This window comes from Pagrus major, chromosome 16, assembly GCF_040436345.1.
Source record: "Pagrus major chromosome 16, Pma_NU_1.0".
NCBI lineage: Eukaryota > Metazoa > Chordata > Actinopteri > Spariformes > Sparidae > Pagrus > Pagrus major.
This window is the reverse complement of record NC_133230.1, coordinates 26,869,108-26,894,476: the sequence shown is the minus strand read 5'-3', so window position 1 is coordinate 26,894,476 and position 25,369 is coordinate 26,869,108. Positions and strand designations below refer to the sequence as shown.

Below are 25,369 nucleotides of genomic sequence, written 5' to 3'. Positions count from 1 at the left end.
CTGAAAATTAATTTTGGATATGCTTTGAGGATTTGTCTGGTTTAGTGTGGGCATAATTTTAGCAAGCTAAAAGTTTAGTACATTTTGATAAAAAAAAATTGGTGAGTATGGCCCTCCTTCATTAGGCACAGTATTTTGAGAAAGCATCGTGAATCATATTACATATAGTTGTACAATTTATGTGTGTATTATGTATGTACGTATTTGTATGTGTGATACTGAAAGTACTATCATTTATCACTTATGTTCCAGTATCATGTTATATGAGTCAAAATATCTATGGTCTCCAAGAGGAAATATAGAACCTGTTAACTTGTTCATCAGATATCTAAAAGTTTATCGTGTGAACTATTAAAGGACCTTTCTGAATTGCCATCTTATGAAATTACTTGAAAGGAAAGGAGAAGACGACAGATTTACAACAGAGAACAGAATCACTTGATAACTTCTATCAGCAAACCACACAGACAACAGCCACACTGACAAAATAAAGACAGTGTGGGGTAAGATAGACGAGATTTGATGTTGCTGCGACCGCAAAAATTTTCAACTTAAACACGAATGCAGACAAAGCAACCAAGTTAGCCTAAAGGCTCAATGGAGTCAAGGATCAATCAAAAAGCATGCAAATAAATGATCAAAGGTCACTTTGAAAAAAAAATAAGTGGAAAATAGTAATGTTTGTGGCAAAAGAAATCGTTTTTTGCCATCTATACCAAAATATGTTCAAATGCACAGTAGAATTAGAGACGAAGTGGAGGTTGGAAAGTGACTGACCGAATGAGGTACAATTTTTAAATAAACCTGCCTTCAACTATGTATGGAACTTTCCCTGATCAGGACAAAAAAGTTGATGGCAAGAATAGATTTTTTTTGCCATTTTTATTTGCTTTAAAAACAGAAAAAGGGATGTTTTCATTAAAAGCTGCATGGTACAAAGCCGTATGGTAGCCCAGAATTTATGTGGAAACAATTATCACCCACCAAAACGTCATGCCACACATGATGAGGCCAAAATACAAGAATGAGTTTTTGGATAAGTGGTGAATAGACGGGAATGGTGGTCTGGTTAACACAAATTTTGAAAAGAAAAAAAAAAAACAGGAAATAGCATTGACTTCCAAAATGATACAACAAAGGAAATCTCAAATCAAAGCATGCTGCTGTCAACGTCAAAAAGTGATGTTAGGGTTAGAATGTTGTGAATTTCTGTGTAAACACATGACTGGATGACTGGGGCCCTGTCTTTGTCTTTCTTCACAAATCCCCATGAATCTCAGGCTATACAGCACAGCTTTAAACCCATTTACACCACAGCCTTACACATACATTTTGAAAAAATTTGGGAATGACCTTCATAGGGAGAACCTACTGGTGGCCAGCAGAACAGCACTAAAATCCTCACCAATCATGTGTCTGAATGTTACGATGTGATGCTAATGTTCAACATAAAGCAAAATACTTCTTTTATTGTGAAACATCACAGAGTTAAACTCAGTTCAACCAGCTTCTTATTTGCAGAATGGATCAACATCATTTCAGATGGAAATATTCTTGAGCTGAAAGTCTTGCTGTATGGTGAAAAGTATCATATTCAAGTTTGCTTCACTATTTTAATAATAATTTGTATTACATGCATTATTGTTTTATATTATCTGTGTGTTTACACTTATCTTTATGCCATGTATACCCAAAAGCACCCATTTAAATTACGGCTTGGCAATATGGCCTTAAAATGATATCAGGATATGTTTAGGCTATATTGGAATACACAATATTTTAAGAACTCCTTAAAACAGGGGTCTCAAAGTCAGATTAGCCACTGTTGGTATTGTTATCTCGTACAAAAAAGTGTAACATTTCTTAAAATGTATGTTTTATTACCATTAGTGACATAATAATACAATAATGCAAACAGCAGCTTGTTTACATTTTAAATGATTACTTTTTAACAGTTAGTGCAAATCTTATTGAAACCTTGTACTGAACTAATAAATGAAATAAATTTGTACGTTATTTCTTGCCAGACAGCTGGGAGCACTTCTGCTAGATTGTTCTCATATTTAACAAAAAAGACAAACATACAGAGGTACATCTGTATGCATGTTAGTTTTTATCAGTGCAAATCTTTTTTCCTTATAAATTAATAATAAATCTTGCACTAGGCTTGCCACAGTAGCCGGTGTTCCCAGTGTTACTTGGTGGTCAGACTTACACCATAACATGCAGTAAACTGCACTTTAATGATATAACACAAGTGTACTTCTTCCATTTTTAATGGCAGTTGGCAAACCATCTTATAGGTGCATTACCACCACCTACCGAACTGGAGTGTAGCAGTAGATTGGCAGAAAAAACAAAGCCAAATTCTCTCTATTATTTCTGTAGGAAATAGTGACTTTCCATGTTGTCTTTTCTAGCAGATTCTACAATCTAGTATTGTGTTTTCCATCATTCATTAACAATATAAATTCAATTCTTTCTTCATCATACCTGATGAATGATCACCATCTATCAGCATATGTCTGACAGTAAATAAATGTACTGAAGTACTTAAGCTAAGTACAGTTTGGAGGTAAAGGACCTTGAATGCTAATACTTTCAACTAAGAATTACTGATGATAAAGGAGCCATGCATATCAGAATACATAGTCTCATATCACAATAAAAATACAAGATTTATTTTGCCCAGCCGTAATTTAGAGCTTTTGTATTTGCTGTCCAGATGGCTGTCATGTAAAGCATTCAAATAAGCATAATTTTGGAAAGTTGCATTGTGTTTTCTTTTAAACATGAAACATGTTATGAATATGTTAGAAAACTAGAAAAGTGATTTATTCAGTAGGGAATTGATAACGTGACTGCTTGCTGTCTCCTACAAAAAAATAAGGTTGCTAAAATATGGAAATTCCCAAATTCTTTCAAACTGATTCTCTCAGTTATCACAATGCTTAAACATTTTAGAATTTTTAATATTTAGATACAAAAAAGACAGAATAACAAGTACACCTAAAAGCAAAAGAATGACCCAAAAAAAGGAAAAACTTGTACACAGAAATTCAATGATATCTGTTCTCTATTACATGTACCAACGCAAGCCTCTAAATATGGAAAAACACAAATGATAAGAAAAAGTATAACACGTCGATGTAGTCTAGACAACACACTGCATTTCAGCAGAAAACAAGTTTTAAAAAAATGTCAAAATGTGCTGTTTCAAAATGAAAATCAGTTGAGCAGTGGATGGCAGGAGCAGTGGACTCAAACACAATGTGATACATTTTGCAGCATCAGTGCAGAGAACATGGTTCACCATCATACAAATTTTGCACATTTGGGATGACATGTTCTAACTCTTATTATTTCTCTCAGCAGACAAAATTTGTATGTGCATTGGTGACCATGTTAACTACTTTGGAAGACCCCATGTGCAAGTGTAGCTTGTGATATTAATGTGTTACTGTCGTCTACTAGCCACACACTAAATGAAACTTCTGTATGATTGATGTACCAGTTCAAATATTTTCAATTTGAATTTGAACTTTGCATTTAACAATCCAGCTTGCCTTGGATTGGGTAATGTGTGGTACAGCTTGCTGTCACTACATTGGCTGCTGTATGAAGTTACACTTTGACGAACCATGGGGGTGTGATGCTTTGAGGATACCTCGATCCTCAGGTGCAGATGAGTGAAAGCACAAAGAAAGCAAGCAAATGCAAACTAACCTAGCCCACCTGCATGGCTAGTTTCACACTCCTCCAGGTCTTCGTCATCGCTCGAACACTCTGCAGATGACATTTCATCTGGTGTGTGCTTCTTGGGCAGAGCGTTGGTCATTAGAGGTCACAGCAAAGATAGCCAAAGTCAGCCACCAGCCACAAAAACAGGAGGACACAAAAAGACAAGAAAAAATATACAAAACAAGTTAAAAGGTCACATGAGAGTTATTGTTTTACATTGGAAACAGTCGTCTAATGAAAAGATCTTAGCTTAAGGTTCACTTGGCTTTTTGTTTAGAGCTTTTATCTACATCTCATTCTCTCTCAAGATTAGTGTCTACAATTCAATATCCACCCAAATGTGAAATATGGTCACAATCTGCCCTCTGTACTGAGTTATGGTGTTTTGCAGAATATTATGATGTCACAATGAAGTTGGGATTCGACCTTTGGGTTATTGAATGTCATCTTTTTTATCTTTTATTATTTTATCCTTTTAGACATTTATGTAAAAATTTAGTCGAGAATTCTTGGGTTATGGCAGAAAACAAGTTGTGTGAGGTCACAATGAACGTTTTCTTCTTTTTATAAAACTCATACTGCAGCCTCAACTGTAAAAATTATGTAAGCCAAACTGTGAGGACTGGTACAATGCCCGTATGCACCTCAGCAACAACAAAAAAAATGGCATATGTCTGCCAGTAGGTGGCGCTATAATCAAGGTAAGGACTTTTTGGCCTATAACTCCCACACAGCTTGCCTCACATTCAAAAGGTTTACAACTGCGTTTTTGCCGAATTGAGATGAATCAGATGATAGAGGCTTTGCCCATTTCACACCTTAATATATTTTTAAACATGTTAAGTGGGCATGGCTATTAAAATCAAATCTAAATTTCATGGAATTTCACTTTCCAAATGGTGACAAAACTTTACCACACTGCAACCTATGGTCAATTCAGAAGTACATCACTCCATATTTTTCAAAATATGAAAAAATGTTTTCCTGTCTTTATCAACCTTTTGGGTTGCACTGATAATTGATACAAACTATGTCCTCTGTCATATGTGTAATTCCCTCTATGTATATTATGAAAGTCTTTCCATACCTGTACAGTTGAGGAGGATCTATGTTTCCGTGTGGTAGTGGTGGACATCATGGTCGTAGTCTCAATGAAGGTAGTGGACATCTCTGGAGACATGGCCGTGGTCCTGGCTGAGCCTGCCACACTGGGCACATCACCTACCAACCTCACACTGCCATTTATCTTGATGTTAGGGTTGCCCTCAGCGGCCATGTTCAACACCTTGAGGCCATTGTAATAAAGGCCGGACAGTTGACCCTGAAAGGGCCGGCTGCGATCACTACCACCAATCGCGACTGTTGCTTGGGTGTTGAAAATTGTTAGCTGCCGTCCTAGAGGAGACATCCAAATGTAAGATATTTTCAACAGAGTACACTATTCATTTACAACAAGACAAAGGCCCTCATTTTTGTGGTGGCATTATGATCAGCACAAGCAGTGCTTCAACAGTTTAGTATTTTCCTGATCTTTAAATTATGTTTGCCTGTCTGTACGGAGAGGTTCATTCAAATGAGGGAATGTCTGAGGGAAAGTCTAGGTAAATGTAACAACACAGTCTGTGTGCCCAGGACCAACCACTTTGCGTTGGTCGTTGCACTTGCACAATTAAAATAGGACCTTTAAAGTCATGATGGAATAAGAGATTTTCCTCCCAACTCATTAATATAAATCCTTGATTTGTTTTAGTTTATTTTCATTTATTTTACAAGTTATTCATTTATTTATTTACTATAATTTAGTTTCTTTGTTAGTTTTGTATTTAGCACTTTTAGACCACATAAAGTTCAATATGAACATACATGAAAAGCATCACTTTGGTCAGAGAAATTCACACAGTTCATTTAAGCCTTAAATAGAGACATGGGCAAACATTCAATCATTTTATTAAAGAAGAACAGGCAGTTTTTTTCACATTATATCAATAAAGTAAACACACATAAGCAGAGAAACATGTTTGTTTGAAATTACCTTTCTCTTGTAGCCACTCCTCTACTGGTCTGGCGTATTTGAAAGGAATTTTCTTATTGGCCATTTGATAGCGTTCAATGTCGCTGTTCCCTTTAAAGTTTAAGAAGACATTTATAAAGACATTTATTGATCGTCAGTGTCATGTCACCACTTTCTTTCTCACATTTACAATATGTTTAAATGATTTTATCTGAAGGTTACAACTTTATTAAACTTGTTTAAGTTGCAGCTAAACTTGAGCTGCGTACCTTTAAGTTTTAATTCAAAAACAAACTACAGAAAAGCAGCTCATTTGTGTATTCTCCCAAATGTTTCTTTTCACTTCGCATAGAGTATGCACTGATGTTACATTAGTGCCATTACAAACTGGGTGGAGCAGTAAACAGTGTCTTCATGAAGCATGGTGAAATTAAATGTCAATCAAAATCATCCCAAACTGTTCTTTTTTTTCTGCTATATATTCAGTAAATATATGACCAAATAAAGAAAAGATGAGACCGTGGCAAAACTGAAGGATTTAAAAAAATATATTATATAAATATTTGAAACAGCATTTGCTACTGTACTGTATTTTGCATGCATCACAAGATTCAGAGTGGATTATCAGCTAAACTTTTCTTGGCTTAAATTATTGTAAGATGACAGAGGCATAACAGGACATGGCACCATACAATACATGGCAGGGTAGAGCTAAATATCACTTACAGTTCACTGGACAGCATGTGCAACTGATATTGAAAAAGGAGGATCTGAAATGAGGATTCCCCGCAGTAAATATAGCTGATGGGTAAAATCTGTCAGTGAAGGTTCTGAGCCTTCACACACTCATAATAAAAAATATTTTTGCTCCAACAAAAAAAATGTTTAAAAATATTGAACCTGCATGGCTCTACTTTGGCTGCACTAAAATGCAACATCATCCAGCGTGGCACAATTTAAGTTTCAGTTAAGTTTTAGTTCTGATTTGCAACAGTGAATATGTTTTGTGGGAAACCTAAAGATACTTGAATTGCATCAACATAATGAGAAACCATCTTACTGCCAATTGGCAGTAAGATGCTGACATACGTAAAAAAAACAACTTTTATTTCAGTTCTGTCAGCTATTTGACCACAGTATACTGTGTAAATTAGTCATGAGAGGAGTGAAGTGACCCGACATGCAGCTAAAACTGTGTCAGGTCAGAAGAGGTACAGAGGAAAGACCCAACCACTACTGTCAATCAGATACATAAAGCATAACTCATAGAATCCAAGCACTTTGTTCAGGGTCTCCAGGTTGATATACCTAAGCATCTTCCGCAAACAAGAACAGAGGACAAGCCTGATGCTACATTTAATTGATAAACCTGGTGAAGGTCTAGGAGGATGCCCAGACAGCTCCATTATACCTATCTTTTGTGAGCACACCCTGAAAAAGAGCCCATAAGGTGGATAACCTTTGGTTGGAGTTTCACAAACCCTGAACTCAGCACCTGTGTACTCAGAAGCAGGAAGATCATGTAAGCTATCCTACCTCGAAATGGGCCTGAAACATGGGTCCCCCACATGAGACATTAAGCTTGTTTAAAGGAGAAGGACCAAGTGCAGTCCATGTAGCACCTGAGTAACAATTTGTGAAGCATCTCATGCTTCAAAGAAAGCTAAGGAGTAAGATGAAAATAATCCAACACTAGTGTTCTGAAAAAAGTTCTTGCCCTGAACTGAATATCTGGTTTTATTAGGAGGTGTACACAATGCAACCACAGAGATAACACAGACTCTACCCTGCCTCTACTGCATCCATTCCTGCCCTAACGGACTGCAGATTGTCAATGAGCCATATGGGCTATAGGATCATTCTGTTTGTTTGTTTTGTTATAGCAGCTGGTGTAGCAGTGGGCATTATAAAGTCAGTTTGACTGCTTTGTAGTGTATTGAGATTACCACCAAGTGGCAGCATAACCTATGCTATAAATGCTGTGTGACTGTACAGTATGGAGTAAATAACTGCAAAATCTTATTGGTTTCTTATTCTGTCAACAACTTGCTTTTAGTCTTGTACATTCAATTAAGAGAGCAGTGCAGATAACTAGCAAGGATTGATTTGCTAAGCCTCTCTTTCTGTCTCCATGTACATTCACAACAGAGCTGTCTGTGAGTAGTCCCTCCTCTCTGTGCACATTCTGAAGCAAAACATGATCATTGTTGTCAATTTGGCTTTCTCGCTAGATTTAGCGAGTTTTCAGACCCTCTCAGTGGCTTTGATTCTAAAAAGCAACTAGTGACGTTGCAAATCCACCACTCTACTGCCAACAACCCAGGGGGTAGTCAGTGTGTGTGGTGTGTGAGGCAGGCAGGAGGACAAAACAGATTACCTACCCAGTGCTTGGAATGTTATTAAATACAAGCAGGAACTGAGCATTTGATGATTTGATGAAAAATGATGCAGATGGATCTGGGCATCCCTAGTCTGTGGAGCTCTGGCTACCACAACCCCCTTTTTCACCAGCGACAGCATGTTCTGTCTGATTGTGAGATGCCCTCTGCTGCCCAATAGCACCCCCTGGATCTTTGTGATATATGGTCTCTGCAGCCAGTTTGCAGCCACCATTAGTAACAGGCCACACAGAAGCCTCCAGAAAAAAGCTGGCAGCAGAGGAAGTGGTGGAAAAGTGTACAGCGTTACTTGAGGACATGAAAGGATCAAGGCATCCGTCCACCTGTAGGCTACTTGACTGATCTGCTCCACCACCTGCGGGTGTAGGTGCTATTTGGTTGGGTGGGGACAATCACTTCTGTTTCTCTTCCATTCCACCATTCTGACACCTGGCTCATAGGGACCTACGCTGGGATTATGATACCTTACGTACTGGAATTTATATGGATGCACCACCCACCCAAACATCACTGCAGACCAAGTACAGCCCCCCATGGCAACAGCATTCCCTGATGGCAGTGGTCTCCCCTGCAGTACAAGGTGCCCTGACACTCCTAAACCTGGGCGCCCCAGCTCGCCACCCACAGGACTGAAAGAATCCACCACCAACACCCTGGTGCCAGGCAGGTCTTGTGTCCTTGCCCTGGGTCAGAGACAAGTTTGACCCACAGTGGGGCCTCCATGGATAGGACTGGTTCCGACATGTCCCACTGATGCTCTACTGGATTAGGATCTGGGGAATTGGGGGCCTTGAGTTCTTTGTCATGTGCCTTGGGCCACTCCTGAGCAGTGTTTGTCAGATAGCAGAGCATGCTGTCCTGCTGGGTGGCCACTGTCATCAGGAAGTGTTGTTGCCAGGGGAGGTGTACTTTGTCTGCAACAGCTTTTGGGTGGGTGGTGTGTGTCAAGTGGCTAACATGCCAGGACCCAAGGGTTCCCAGTAGAACAGTGCACTGTAAAAAGCTGGTCAGTGTTAATTGCTATTGCTAAAAGACTTGAAATGGCTTCATATTAACACACAGCCACTTTCACAGTACTGTAGGATCATCACCATGGTTCAAGGACATGCCCTCCTGTTTTCTCCCCTTCCCCTCGGTCTACAGTACAGACTTTATTACATCCATAATGTTTTCTTTTAATCACCTGGGATTAAATGACAAAGTCTCTGTGAGCATCTTATCTGTCTCTCTGCCACCTCCAAACATGCACACACAGCACTGAGCAGCAGCTCCACAAAGGTTTTATATGGCGTCAAGATTGGGTCTGATAGTAGTAATTGTATTTGTCCTGTTGCGATATATATTGTGTCACAGTCAATCCTCCTTCACTTCCTGTGGTCTATGTGCCCAAGTGGAATGTTACTCACACTTTTCACAAGAGTTTTTTTTTTACCATCTCTATTTACATTTTCATTTTATGTTCCTTCCGATTCCACACTCCTCCTCCCTTTCACTCCGTTTAAACAAAGCTAAAGACTGATTTCATATATATAAATTATGTTCTTTCCTTTAACATTTCTTCCCAATTGCTCTCCCACAATGCTTTATGTCCCATTAACAAGGGGTCACAGAAGCTGGACTATCCTGAATTAAGCTATCCATCAATCCTATCTCAATGGATTATGAAGGTCAGGTCTTCCTACCTTGGAGGCAGCTAGACTTGCTAGATCATGTGATCGTGCAATCTCACAAATCTATCTTGCCAGGCTTCAAGCTATGCGCTAGTGGTCGAACCACAGGGGTTGAGCCAATCAGTGTCCTATGTAGGAACTACTGCCAGTAGTAGGGTAGTGTAGATGTGATTACCAGCGAGAAGCGACTGAAACAACAATGGCGGCTCCTCAAGAGGTTAGCATGCGGCTATAGCATCAGACATAGACATCAAAAGATAGGTTGTCCAATCACAGGTATTCTTTGAAAGGGCCTTTTTCCAAAAATATTCTACGGCACCTTTTCAAATAGCTTTTATGTAACAAACATCTGGGGTGTCAGGTTACTTGTCATCTAGAGAAATAATGACTTGTTAAAATTATGGTATACAAAAATGGGAGAAGTTATTAAGGAACGAGGCAGGAACAATCTAATAATTAATGAATCGTTACGTTAAGTAGTTCATGAAAAAAAAAAAGATGATGAGTTACTTAAGATCAGGTTCCATTCAAAGGTTAGGTTATGGTAAAGTACTTATGAAGCAATTAGGAATCACTTTATAACCACTTAGTATGATGTATCACTTCACTTAAGGGGGCACAAAAAGAGTAATTAGAGATGCATTAGTAATGAATAGGTCGCTACAAATTTTTGCTGGTCAGAGGCTTATTTCACTGACTCACTGAACAACTACTGCAGAAAGCAGTTGTGATTGTAACTAATTACATTTACTCACATACTGTACTTGTGTACAGTTTTGAGTATTTTTATTTTCTGCTTATACCCCTACTACTTCATTTTGGAGGCATATACTTTAATTTTACAATGTTACCACGTAATGGCTAAGGTCCGGTCCAGTTTACCTGTTGCTGGTAATCTCTAACGGTCATCGTCATACTTTTCGTCATTGTGGGAACAGTTATATATGTAGTTTTGAGAGTCATTGGCAATCGACCTACTCAGTTGTTCAGATATGAGGACTCATTGTATATTGTTCTCCAGGCCTCTGAGGGAAAGCTAGAAGTAATGCTCCCTTCATCGCTCACACTGTCTCCACTGTCTGTCATCAAAAGTTACATTGAAAACACTAAACAAAAAGCTGAAGCAATGCATCTGGCTGTACAGCATGCATGTAAAGTGTAAAACAGGGGAGAGTGTGGGGGCTAGGAGGTGCTACACAAATTAATTATCAAAGCCATCAAAATCATCCTCTGACAAGCTGTGCTGTTTCTAAATGCTACTACTAGGGATAAGGTCTGGATTTTCACAGGCAATTTACAGCAACTTTTCCCTTTTCTTCTCTCTCATTTACAAATACACACCAACCTCTACTGGCAGCAAATGTTTGTTCTTTGCATGAGTATCTCAGATTGTGAAGGCAGTGCTAGTACAAACCCGGTCTACTTTAACTCTTTCTTGGCACATGTTCAAAAGCAATCAGTGACTAGACCTGATGACCTGATGACCTACTTTTCCATCATGGGACACAGGTCAGCCTGTCAACCATCATCGATCGTACACCAACCTCCAAAATGCACATTATTAATTGTTTTAGAGGGATATTTTCTATTAAAATTAATGGAGCTTAACCAGCAACGTATGAATAAAGGTGTGCTTTTCTTTCAATAATGTTTAATTGAAGCTTACATTATTGGCTGAATACCACAAAGCTCTGATGATGCTCTGATAGATTACTTCAATAACTCTAAATGTGTGAATGAGGGAATCTGTATCAGTCACTGTGTAGTTCAAACTGGTCCCTAAACAGTGATGCCAATAAGACAAAGTCTGGAGCATCTCTCGAGTTAGAGTCGCTAAAGAAAGTGCAGATACTACAATTTTCGACAAACTGCATGAAAGACTGCTGCATGCTACATCACTCCAAATTCATAAACTTAGGTTTTACATGCAGTTCTGAAGCATCTGTGTGAGTTTGAAGTTAACATGCTTCAGGGGGCAGCTGTGGCTTTGGAGGTTTGTGCAGGTCATCTACTAAAGGGAAAGGTGATTCATTTTTGGCATCACATTTTTTAACCAAAAATTACTCCCAATGGCTGTTATATTGGTGTGTAAGTGTATGTCTTTTACATGTTTTGGCAGGGTTTTTGTATTTTTAGGACTGACTGACAGATACAGTAGGTACACTGAAGTTACACAAAAGGGAAGAATAAAACAGAAGTTGGTCGAGAACTGAATGATGTTCCTTTTTTTTGTTGAAAACACATGCTGCCCAGTGACCATCTGACCTGTATCATAATGGCATGATCCTATTGTCTTATCACACCTTGTAACAGTAGGTTTCATTGTTAACTGATACTGTCAGATTTGCTAACAATTGCCAACATCAAAAATAAAAATGATAGATTGAATTGATTGACTAGTGTTGTACCTGTTGGGAAGTGTTCATTGATGGACCAGTTATCCACCTGCAGGGTAGCATTGCCACCATTCCTGGTGAAGCGGACAACATGATACTTCCCATCATTCACTGGGGTGCTGCTCTCCTCCACACTGATATCCACTGTGCCAATGTTGAACGTCACTCCTATTTTGCCTTGTTGCTGAAATGAGAAAACAGAATTATTTATCATAAACATGAGGGTGAAATAAACATTTCCTGGATCTTATTCTTATGGAGTAAAACTTATATTTTGTTTAATATTAAATAATATTGCTGGTGATTTGTCCTGTTTTCTGTAATGAAATATCAACACAATGCATGGACACAGTTGTGGTCAGGTCATCATGGCTTTTTAGCTCCAACAACTTTATAAAGTTAAATAAGTTCACTCCAATTTACATTTGAACTAAACAGCCAAACACACCATTCATAACCCAATATGTTTTATTGATTGATGATTTTATTATCAAACCATGATTAGGACGCATTTGGACTGTTTGAAAATCTGATGTTTTTACATCACAGATTATTATCAACGTTTTTAGAAGCGTTCAAAGTTATGTTTTTAAAAGTCTCCGGTGAGTTATTTTTACTTACCAACATAGTTGACTCAACGCACATTTGTTATGTAACTGTGTAACGTATGAAGCATGGGTACATTGATAAGTAGTAATGTGCATATTTTAACCCCCTAACCCTAAACCACAATCTTTTTCTAAACCTAACCAAGTAGTTTTGTGTCTAAACCTTACTCAGAATTTAAACCCAACCTAAACCAAACAAAATTGCAGCTGTACAACAAAGGTCCGGTTGGTCTGTCGCTGTTTGCTGCAACAATCATGTCATGGTGATACATGTCATTTTGGGAGCCACTGGCAATCAACCCATTCGGTCATTTAGGTAAAAGGATGTGTTGGTTCGTAAAAGACTTCCTAAAGGTTTGGTCTCATGGATCCAATATTTCCATTTCCTTGCTTGCTTGTGCACTACACACAGAAGCAGTATGGCACTTTAGTTAGAAAACAAAACAAAGGAAAGCAAAAAGTAAACGTGCAGAGTGTGTGTGAGAACTTACTATGTGCAGCATGAGGTAGTCACCCAGACCAGGTGCACTGTCAATCCTGACCAAGATGCCATCTTTCAGGGAGGTGCTGAAGCCCACAGTTAGCCTGTCTGTCCTAGTACTCGGTCTTTCATTGGCCGGCCATTTGAATGTAATGAGGCCTCCTCCTTTGCCGAAGATGTACGTCGTCCCAGCTGAAGAGAGCAGGAGAAGGAGGAAACATAATGAGCTCATCTCTTGACTACAATAAGGACCACATCCTAAGTCTAAATATATACTGAGAATTATAACAACAATGCATTTCAAGTTAATGAATGCAGGTGCTGGTAAGATGTTCATCACATACAGCTGAAAGTCAAATAGCTGACTGTAAGTAAAATAATATAAGAATATACCACAGAAATTGTAATAAAAGCAACAATAACTAAACATATAAGTGACTATAACAGGGTCCAATCACAGTAAAGGCATTTGGACCTGGAGACCATGCATTTATCTTCAGTAGACTCGACTACTGTGACGGTGTCTTTACAGGACTCTCTAAAAACTCCATCAGGCAGCTGCAGCTGATTCAGAACGCTGCTGCTCAAGTCCTAACAAGAACCAAAACAGTAGATCACATCACCCCAGTTCTCAGATCTTTACACTGACTTCCTGTCAGTCAAAGAACAGATTTCAACATCCTGCTGTTGGTTTATAAAGCACTGAATGGTTTTCAAAATACATTTCTGATCTGCTGCTACGCTCTGCTTTCAGTCCCTACAGTCAAAACTAAACATGGAGAAGCAGCATTTAGTTATTATGCACCACATATCTGGAAAAAACTCCCAGAAAACTGCAGGTCTGCTCAGGTAATTATCTGCAAGTTTATCACTTTGAGTGACAACGCTGATATTATTACATTGTTTTCACAAGAATTAGATGAAAGCAGCTTTAAATTATAGCTCTGACATGTTATGCATGCTCAGAAGAGTGTTCCCTTCTCTGTTCTCCTTCCTGAGGTTTCCTCTGTTTTCATCCCAGTTTTTTTAAGTTGACTTTTGAGATGTTTTGTTGTTTGTATCAAGGGGTCTAAGGACAGAAGGGGTTGTATGCTGTACAGATATTATGAGGGATATTTGTGGCATTGGCCTTTGTTTGGATCAATTGTCAGACAAAACCAGACATTTAAAGACACAATCTCAGGCTCTGGGATATTATAATGTGTATTTTTTAATCTCATCAGGCAGACTGATCAATAATGAAAATAGCTTTTAGATGCAGCCTGATGTCAGCCATGTTTAAAAAGTGAAAATAAGTGACTTTACAATGCACACAAACTCCTGAATGCTTATAAAAAACATAAAGCTTTTACAGGAAAGCTTCACTGTGTTATCCTTCACATCCTCAAACACAAACAAACACACACACAAACAGGATGCTTCCATGTCCGCCACCCACACACCTTTCAGTTTGGAGCAGTATCAACATGACTTGCCATCTGGGTACAGTAACAACATAGTAACAGAGCTCAGCACTGTGCCAAAACACAGCATGCCACTGTGCAACAGATGAAACCATGAGGCTCTATTTATCCTGCCTTTTTCAATCAGCGGTGGGAAATCACAGTCACAATGTCACAGTACATTTTGGTTTAATTATAATTATTAATTAATTGATTATTAGTCATTTAAATGTATTATGTTACAACTCTCTCTCTTACAACCTTCTGGTCAAATGCCATTAAATTATATAGGATTTGATCTGACAGAAGCTTTCAATCACAGACATTTGTCAGAGTAGAAGATTTACCAAACACACAATACACAGGGCATCCTGGGGCCCACCTTTGTTCATAGGCCCTCATCCCCAGTCACTGAATAATTTAGTATAATCAGTGTTATTGTTTATGAACAGAGACTGATGCGTCTCACCGTGCATGTGGCCTTTACTGTGTCATGTAGCTCCTCTGCTCTAAAGCTTACTACAGTAAAACCACTTCTACACACAAGTTGTTCTGCTTCATGAGAATGACTCCTCCACAGCAGCCTGCAGCAATGTTACTGTTGCTTTCAGCTTGTTGTTAATATAATTATATCAAGTCAATATCATGACATTTTTAATACATTATAAATAATATAATTATTATCATGAATTATATGATATCACACTGTCCTATTCTACTTCACTGTTACTTTGTACACAAGCCTGATTCCCCGCAGTGAGCTGCAAATAGACATAACTAAACACATCTCTGCTTAAGTGGAAAAAAAGTCTTTGTTCTGAAAATGTTCTGCCTCTGTGACTAAAAGGCTTCAGATGTCATCTTTTAGCAGGAACATGTTTTCTTTGTGAGAATGTGAAAAACTTTACATAATAACTTCCCTCTCGTGTTTCACAGAACAGCCTCAGCTGAGCTGTCACTGCTCACTGTCTGTCTTACTCACTTCAGACGTCAGCTGAACAGGAACCAAAACCTCAACTACAGAACTGTGTGAGTGTGTATGTGCATGTGTATTCAAAGCATCTGTGCTGTTGCTTGTAGCTTCAACAAACAATAATGCTGAGAATGTGATAAAGAAGACGACTGTTGTGTGAGTGACTTTGATTCATCACTGCTGTGGCTGACTGGCAGCATGTTCAGTGAGGACTGGTCAGTCAGACGGCTCATTGATTAAGGGGATAAATGTTCATTTGAGCTTTGTGTATACTTTTCAAATATCCATAAAGGAGGAGAGAGCACAATTTAACTGGTCATCATTTTACAGTGGGCAAGATTATCATCAGAGTTTGGTCAATAAAAATACTTAGCTTGTACTTAACTCCTGAGGTGTCTGCTGTTCGATGCAGCATATTTATACAAATGGTTTGTAGTAGGAGAATATATTGGAATGTTAATTGCTGTTTGGGACTTCCTGATTTGGAGGTTATTTAATTAGGGGTACCGGATACTGACATAATTAGAGCAGCAGAGCCATGGAGGCTCTGGGTCAGAGGTGAAGGTCAGTGTGGTGAGGCACCCTACAAGAGATGCCTCTACTGTTCTTCTGTCCCTCTCTTAATATGATTAAAGATATAACTAAGTTTTTGACCAAAGCAAGCTCGGTATATAAGGAGCTGTCTGCATATTGTCGGCAGAGTTTCATTATTCGGCTGGAGACTCTCCAAGTAACGTGTTACTTGATTACGATACTGAACTTATTGTAATAAATTTGTTATACAACTAAGACAGTGTCGGCGGAGTTTTTCTTCAAACATCTTCGACTGCATCCCCACTGAAGATACGACACTCCCTGCATTGAAACAAAATGTTACAGTGAAGATGTCTGGATAGCAATTCCTCAAAACAAAGAAACAAAAAAAAATGGTCAGTTTTGTTGAGCTGTGCAGGACAGGTGCTTGGTTCTGGTTACTACACATATGGGCCTTACAGACAGGAGCCGCAATAGAGCCTTTATCACAACAGACATTTTGACTTGTCAAAGCAGAAAACGCACAAGCGTGATTTCTAACATTAATGACGGCTGCATTCTATTGAGGTGAGGTAATTCCAGGGCTCTAGTAGTGTATATTCTCACGTGGTTGGTCACACCTGTGCTTTTCCTGCTCTGACAAGTTAAAATGTCTGCCATGAAATGGGTCTATTGTCTATAGTGGATATGCAACTGGCAAAACAAAAAAACTCACTGTAATAATTGTCTTGATGCGAGAGAAAAAAGAGAAGATTCTGCAGTGGACGTGAAGTTTGGACTTGCTTGTAATTCAAAAGTCCTGACAGATGGAACTCAGGACTCATCCTGAGGACACCCACAAATGATTTTATTGCTAAACGTGGAGTCTGTGAGTAATAAATCTTTAGTGTGATACTTATAAAAGCCTAAACATAAGATCCTGGACTCATTAACTTACAGCTGCTGTACCATCTCTGCACTGCAGGGCTTATCAGCAGTAACAGGAAACCCGTGACACTCATCCCACCCTGGTGCAAACACATTGGTTTGGAGCCAGAAGTTTACATGTGCAAATAAAGGACTGTTTTTATTCCACAGTGCTGGCTTTGCACCTAAAGGAAAAGAGATCCCTTAAAGCATTGTATAAAATAACAGCATTATAATCTATTCTGAAGTTGCAATAAGCCGACTCACACAGCTCAGTGAGCGAGTCACTTAGTTCATGGCTTACAGGTGTTGGTTGTTCTACCATTTGCTTCGTATGACTATGAGGCACTGATGATGTATGTATTTGCGTGTGGAAGTGACAGTGTGTGACAGTATATCTTTGCATGCTATTATACTGTACCTCCCACAATTGCACCAGAAGCCCACACAACCACCGCTCTCACACAAAAACAATTTTTTGTACCCACAAAAACACCATCTGACACACATACAGGCTTGCTAATGCTAATGAGCCGGCCCAGGCGGATGAGGCTCTTTGCTGCAGCAGATGACGGCAGCCACAATGGCTTTGTTGCCTCTCTACCCAAGCCGATTTAGACTTAAAAAGTAGTGGCCTATGAAAACATTGCCTCCAGCTTTTGCCTGCTGAAAACCTATTAAATCATCTCCTAATACAATATGCTAATACCATGTGGGTGTACCAATTTCAGGTGCATGCCCCAAAACTCAAGCCCCCCACTGTTCTCTATGTGGCTCCCACCTGAAAAATAGAAACAGGAATATGGAAATCAACTGATGCCGTTGCCCCTGAGGGTGTGGAACACAATGCTGCTTGGTTGGTGCTCTTTGTTCCTACACATATTGTTTATTTATTAATTTGTTCCAAAGGCTGTATGATTCTCTTTTACACAGCACCATGCCTGGGCTGTGATACATAGAGTACTACAATTAAACAACAGGGTCAGGTTACTGATGCGTTAATTATCTAAAAACCATTTGACTAACTTTATTGTGTTAAGCCCATTATTACCAGCATGATCATGATTGCACATCACAACAAGAATCAAAGGTGTCCTATTGCAATCACCAAAACAATTGTCAATCCACAAATAGCAGAAGACAGCAGCACATCAGCAAATATGCACTCTACACGCAAAAGCAATGCATCACTAAACATTTGTCATTTTCAAATGTGTCCAACTGAATGTGAAATGACCAGGGGTCTCATTTATAAGCAGTGCTTACGCACAAAATGGGGCCCGAAAGAGGCGTATGGCACTTCCCACGCGGGAGAATGTGCGCACCTTTTAACAAACTCTGACCCATACGTATGAACATTTTGGAAGCAGGGGGAAGTGGCGACACAGATGGTGAGGTGGTGAATTTAAAACCAGATTTTAAAAATGAAGGCTCTCACACATTTAATCCCACTTAATATCAAAGTTTATCATAGATTGACATTATAGTAAACATTCAACCCAGCCGTTTTATGTGTACTCACGCTTTTCTTGAGCTGTATTTATCCCATAAGCACCTTTCAATTGTAAAAGATATAAGCAAAGCCAGATCTCAATCAAAAACTCAACAAAAAAACAACCAAAAACAAAAACATAGATCTAAGTATATACTGGTTTCAGATTCATATCAGATTCTGCTCTGATATGGAGCCATTTACCAAGAGAGGAGAGCTCAGAGATTGCTTTTTAACTTTTGGGATTAAAAAGTGGATTTATCTTCACTCCCGTTGATCAACCTGACTGCAGCAGTGATCCATTGAGGAGACCTGCTGACTGGAGCTGGAGGGAAAATGTACTTTACTTCATGAACGTAATGTTACAGAGAGGAGAGGGGGAAAGAAAGGATAGAACCGGAGTCTTCTGGTGAGTGCTGAATAAGTGAGAGGTTGACCTGAATTCAAAGATACAGAATCAAAGCTATTGTACATTAAAGTATCTGGCTGTTTGGGACGAGTAAACATGATCCTGTAAAAATGTGCCTACTGGTGGTGAACACACCATTAAACGACAACCACCTCTGACGAAGATCTGTCTGACATGATTCAGACACAAATGTTTTATTGACATTCTCTTAAGTCTCATCAGCCGACTTCCTTTCTCTGACCCTCTCGCAGACGTTATAGCGACAGGCTCCCACATGAAACTCATCATTACCTTTAGTAAACTCGTGGATTTCTCTGGGTTTTAACATTGTTGGAAACAAAATATATTTCCCAAAGTCTGGTCATTTTTAGACATTTTAATGCAGTAATCTGACATATTATATCTTTGATTAAATACACTCCTGCTGAGACCTTCTAGTACTACATACTTCACCACACCTCCAGTTCCTTGGTGCTACGCAGCTATTTTACTGCTAATGACATAATGGATTTGAAGAAGACTCTGTACAATTAGACACAATTAAGACTGAGACACTAATCAAACCTGAGAAAAAAAGGAGAGAGCTGGAAATAAAGAGACAAGTAATTCCTTTCTGTTTAATGCGTCTCTCTCTCTTATTAATAGCTGGAGCAAAAGGCTAAACACCACTCACCAAGACCCCCCTTCAGTGATGCTGGAGACCTGTATATGGAGACAGGTGGAGAGGAGCGGTGCCTTATCACGCGCAGGTAATGCTGTTCAGGGTGAGCATGTGATGCCCCTGCTATCTGCGGTCTGGTGGCAATCACAGAGTTCAGCAAACTCCCTGATGGGGGTGCAGCGATACATCCCAGAATCAGCCACCCCATCCAGGCAGTCTGATAGAGGACAATGAAGCCAGGGGCTTGGCAGGAACCCCCTTTCATGAGCACCCGGAGAGGTGAGACACCCATCGGGCACATGGTGACACGATTCAAACAGACAACAGAGTGTCTCATGACAACAGTCTCATGATTGAGAAAACCCCATAATAATAAAGACAAGCAGTCTGTCAGTCCCCGATATTTTCAGACACCTCACACACATGCTGCTTAGTGAGTTAAAAAAAAACAGATCGTCAATGAGAAATGGTGTCTAATTCAAAATCTTCAAACACACACACTTGTCCTCTGCTCTGCATGTAACAGTATAACAAAAAGTGAGGATGGACGGACACCTCCTGCCTCCTCCTCTGCATAGGACTTGTGGCTCAGCTTGTCCAGCCATTTGCCAGCTCACTGGCTGCTTCTCTTGTGCTACACTGTATTCACTCTGAATATCAGTCTCTGGATATCGCTCTGTCTCCGTTTTCTTCCTTAAAAAGACTTCTACAGGCGATCTTGCCAAGATAAAAATTTCAAAGCCACAGGGAGAAGTCTTGTTGTCTGATCCGATGAAACTTGCACAGTGACTTCCCAGAGAAGTCATGAAACAGAATATTATATATCCACTAGCCCTCTTTCTGTCCACTTCTGCATGCTCCGCTTGTTTTTCGTTTCAATTTCACTTCTCAAAGATTTGAGAAGTATCCATTAAAATCACAGCAAGAAAAATCCTTTGCCTCTGGTCTCCGTTTCAGTAACAAACCATCCTTTGATGTGCGCAAAATTTTTCCCCACGCACTTCAACAGAAGAAGACAGCAGCAATGATCAGCATCCCAGAGAGAGAGAGAGAGAGAGAGAGAGAGAGAGAGAGAGAGAGAGAGAGGAGAGAGAGAGAGAGGGAGGGAGGGAGGGAGGGGGGGTGATTATGAAGGGCTGAGAGAGGTAGCAAAGGTAAAAGAAGGTGAAGCACTGGTGGTGGGGATACCGGAGTGCAGAGAGGTACAGAGAAAGATAGAAATGACCAGCCTGGTCTAAATATTGAAAGGCGGCTAAGAGAGAGAAACGAAGAGCAGATGGATGAGTGAGGATGCCACTAGAGAGGCAGTGTGTGATCATTAATGTGTGATCATTAAGCAGTAGAATGCAAAAGAAAGAAGAAACAAAGTAATAGTAAAAGAAGCAATGCAAAGAGGATGAAGATTGGTGACAAGGCTAACAAGCCAGTGACTGCAGTTTGGGACTGCATTTTAATATTTGTAAGCATGACACTATATTAGAATCCACTATACAGACATCTTTGACAAGGGACCATGTATCAACATTAGTTAGACACCGTGAAGTCTGTGGTGACAAAAAAGGGTATTTTTGTGACGTGAAGTCGGGACATTTCTGTGGCAGCAACAACAGGTACTTCTAACCAAAACACAATCTTCTCCTTGTTATTATGCCTTAACCTAACCAGACCATAAGCATACCACTGTCACAAGAAAATATTGAAAATTGAATGTATACCAAGTTTCAACATATAAGTGGTTTTGCAAAAATGTACATTTCCAACATTTATTCTGGTGATCGGGTCGAACCCAGATGTAAATAGATGGCTTTAAAGTATATCTAGAACCCATGTTAGTTCTTGCAAACTGCTATATCTTGTGTCAAGAGCTCTGTCTCTGTTTATAGGTCTGTAAAGTTGCGTAGTGCACCTCTAAGATGGAAAATTCATTTACATGTGTAAGAGTCATAAAGATTATATTTTGGTTTTGATTGAATTTAGGTGAATCCTAAAGAAAAAAAAATGGTATTTATCAAACATGAGCAGGCAAGTCATACACTCACCAGTATATAATGAACGTTGATAAATCCCACATGTTCTAAAACACCATACTCATGCATGTGCATATATCCAGAAACGCCCCTAATTAACCACATCTAGTAACAAAACATCCCTTTCCAGATCTATCTCCAACCACACACTTGGCCGAAAAAGGTTGGACAGGACTCGGATGTCCACAGGAACGGCTTTTGTGTGTTTAGGTTCTCTCTTCAACATAAGTACCAAATCATGGAATAAATCTAACAATATCTGTTTTGGGATCGGTTCTTACTCAGACGCCACTCTCGACGATACAAATAAAAAATGCAGTCCCATGCGGAGCGCATGGTCTACTAAATCTTCTGGTAATGCAAGATGAGCTTTGACAAAATGAATAAAACTAGGTTCTACTAATAATTACTAATTGAGTAGTTATTGGTCAAAGAAAGTACAGAACATATGTGGATGTTGAGATTGTTTAATTCATGCTGTGATACTCGCAGTGCTTTGTATTTGTAGTTTCCCTATTCTACCACTAGATGCTGTGGCCAGATCTGTGCTTTTATTTACGCACACTCCTTAGTTCAAGGACAAGCTGATAAATTGCACACTTGTGGAGGAATGATCATACACACACATTAAACACACATCTGTGTGTACTCTGTTGATTAATGAGAGTCCTGGGCTTTGTGCGCCTGTCATCCACCCAACCTTCTCCCCGTGTTTCATTCAGTCAAAGAAACATAGTTCAGGCACAAAAAGGAGTCGTGCTGTCCATGTCCAAATCCATGTCCATGTTCACAAACTCATTGACAAAATTCAATACTGTTTTGCCAACAAAAAGTAGCAGAGAAAACAGAGAAGACAGAGAAAAAAAAATCAGACTCAAATACCAGGAAGTCCACACACACTCCGTCCAATAAAAAATGTACTTGCTGCAAAAACTTAAATTGGACTATGAGCAAAATCTGTCAGAGCATGTCACAGTCTGAGTTCATTATTGCCCTTGAAAACAGCAACTGACAAATAAATGTATAAACATGAACATTATGACCGTTATGATTAGGATTTATTGGAGGGCTGTTTTAGACTTCATGGTTTAACCAAGGACCCATTAAAACAGCATACACTGTAAATTTTGTGCAACCTACTTTGGCAGTGCCGGACCTTCTTATACTCATGCCAATGACGCTCATTATCAATTTTAATTGGACAAGCACAAAGAGAGGAAAATGTCTCTGGTAGAAAGAGAAGAGCTGAACTGGTGTCCAGAGGTGTCAGAGAGAGCAGCAGGGAGCTGACGCCAGAATAATCTAAAGTGAAAACCTTTTGATTTTACTGCTTTTACTGAGCTTCTGTCTGCTTACCATCACATTAGACACCATCGTGTCTCAGTGCCTCCAAAAATAGTAAATTACCAGAGCTAAAAAGCTTAATGGCTGCTGATACTCGTGCCAGTAATAGAACAAGGGCTGAAAATTAAATTAGGACAGTTGCTGTTGCTATTTCGAGGAAGCTTTTGTGAGTGTTTCCAACAGGAGAGCAGCAGCCACCAAATCAGACGAAGAGGGCTAGAAGCAGTGATGCTCAAAATCTGGAGCTAATGCAATTCAGTCCTGGTGTCTACCTATTATCCAACCATTAGTGTCAATGTGTAATTCAACATTTCTTTCTTATTAATGATGAAAAACAGAACTGTCTGCCTGTTGAGTCTGCTGAGGTGGGCAGCCTGCAAATTATAATTCATCCGATTTTAAGGTGGGCAGGATTGCATTTGCCTTCTTTTCTATTATTTATTTTTTTTATTAAATAACTTAGTGGATGCATAAAGGTCAGACCATCATGTGGTGGACCTGTGATTAAAAGGGGATTTATTGATTTTTTTTTTTTTTTTTACCACAAATAGAATATTATCGGTGAGGTGGACACCGATGGTTTGGTGAGACAGCTTATTTCAGAAGAAAGCAAACGTTCCTGCACTCAAAGAGATTGTTGGCATTAATTCTGATAGTACGTGATGCAGTGCCACAACACATGGAGATAGAAAGGCAAAGAATAATAGCGCATCTACGAAGGGTTGAAAGCCAATAACTTTTTCAGTTAAGTATCTTGAAAATAAACCAGCAGAGTGAAAAAGGTGCTCATTTATCAAAATGCTTGTTTTCACTTCCATTAATCCGAGAGAGAGAGAGAACTGCTTCACTGAACACATTTCTATTCAGGCAGAAAGGATTCTGTGCTATAGTAAATAGAAGAACATTTTAATTCATTAATATAATTAATTAAGTCCACTCATGACCGTAAAAGCGTCTTTGTGCTAATGGATGACCTAAATCATTCATGTGTATTAAAATGCAAACCTTTGTTGTTTATATGGCAATTATGGAAAATAATTTTATTCCAGAAATCAAAATAGGAACTCAGCTTCCCAATTTTATTTTTTAAAATCTCATTTAGATGTAGCAGAATGTAAGAAATTGCAGTGAAATTTAGAATAATTTGTTTTTTGTTTTGAATATTCCTGAGACCCAGGAAAAAAATGTTTTTAATAGTAGATTTTAATGTAGATTTATCTTTTTGAAACCATTTCACCTGAACCTTTTGTGATTTCTTCATTAGACGTTTGACACAATTATTTCTGATGACCCTCTTCCTTTTTTGCTCAGGACCTTGTCAGCAGTGAAGTGGCACTCGTTTGGAATTCAATTCTTCTGAATTGTTCCCGTAGCAGGAAGGCCCCTTTCAAGAAGAGCCTCCAGAAGCTTGATGGTGGTATAATACCGGTCAAAGTACACCAGTGTTCCTCTGGGAACCATCTCAGTCAAACGCAGGACTTCATTTGCACCTATTCCCATTTGCTGGACTTGAACGAAGGTGTTCTTTCCCTGGTAGGTCTCAAAGTCCAACACAAGGCCACTTGGAGTTGCAAGAACAAATACCTCTAATCCTGTTGGATTTGGTTTACCAGGAACGTATTGACGAACTGGACACCGGCCTGTGAAGGGAACCATTTGTTCGTCAATGCAGACCTTTGCTGGCAGGGGGAGGATGAGGCAACCTTGGAGCACTCTCTTGAGGAGTGGTCTTACTTTCCAAAGCAGATCCTTTTTCTTCTCATCTTCTGGCAAATCCAGATCATTCACCACTTTCAGCAAAGATCTGATCTTGTAAAAACAATCTCGAGGCATGGAGTCAGTTATAATCGGGACTCTTGTTTTGGTGGCCCAATACATTTTAATTCTTGGATATCCAAGGCATGCCATTTACACTGAGATTCCTAAAAAGGTCTTGATCTCTTCTGGTGTTGTGTTCAAGCTGCAGCCTGAATCCTGTACCATGCGCTGGTTGGTGAAGACAGACAGATCCTGAATTAGTTGCTCATCAATGTACTGCTGGAAGTACTGCAGTGGGCTCCAGTCTCTACGGCTTAGGAGAGCATCATCTGGTGTAATTCTGAATTCTTTCAACACAGGCATGAACCTTAGGAGAAAGACAAAACACACTCAATAATTAATCACAATTAACATGTTATAAAAATGTTAAAGGGATACTTCACTTGAGAACACGTTTGCACTTGTTTCATACATCCATCCTTCTATTGAATGTGTTAACATTTTGCCTCAATTGTTT

At 39.2% G+C, this 25,369-nt stretch overlaps 1 protein-coding gene across 10 annotated transcripts in view; it reads right to left on the bottom strand.

The window, feature by feature from the left end:
* The window catches only part of nrxn3a (neurexin 3a), a 174,879-nt gene that overhangs the window by 11,492 nt on the left and 138,018 nt on the right, over positions 1-25,369 (bottom strand). For 3 of the 10 annotated variants that reach the window (XM_073483404.1, XM_073483403.1, XM_073483406.1), the window contains 4 exons: positions 13,317-13,498; positions 12,230-12,401; positions 4,829-5,136; positions 3,736-3,814 (listed from right to left, as the gene is read on the bottom strand). In XM_073483404.1, the coding sequence (XP_073339505.1) occupies positions 3,736-3,814; positions 4,829-5,136; positions 12,230-12,401; positions 13,317-13,498 (741 nt within the window). Of the gene's footprint in view, positions 1-3,726; positions 3,818-4,828; positions 5,137-5,773; positions 5,864-12,229; positions 12,402-13,316; positions 13,499-25,369 lie in introns of all 10 variants that reach the window. The other 7 variants (XM_073483396.1, XM_073483402.1, XM_073483399.1 and 4 more) reach the window with 5 other exon arrangements.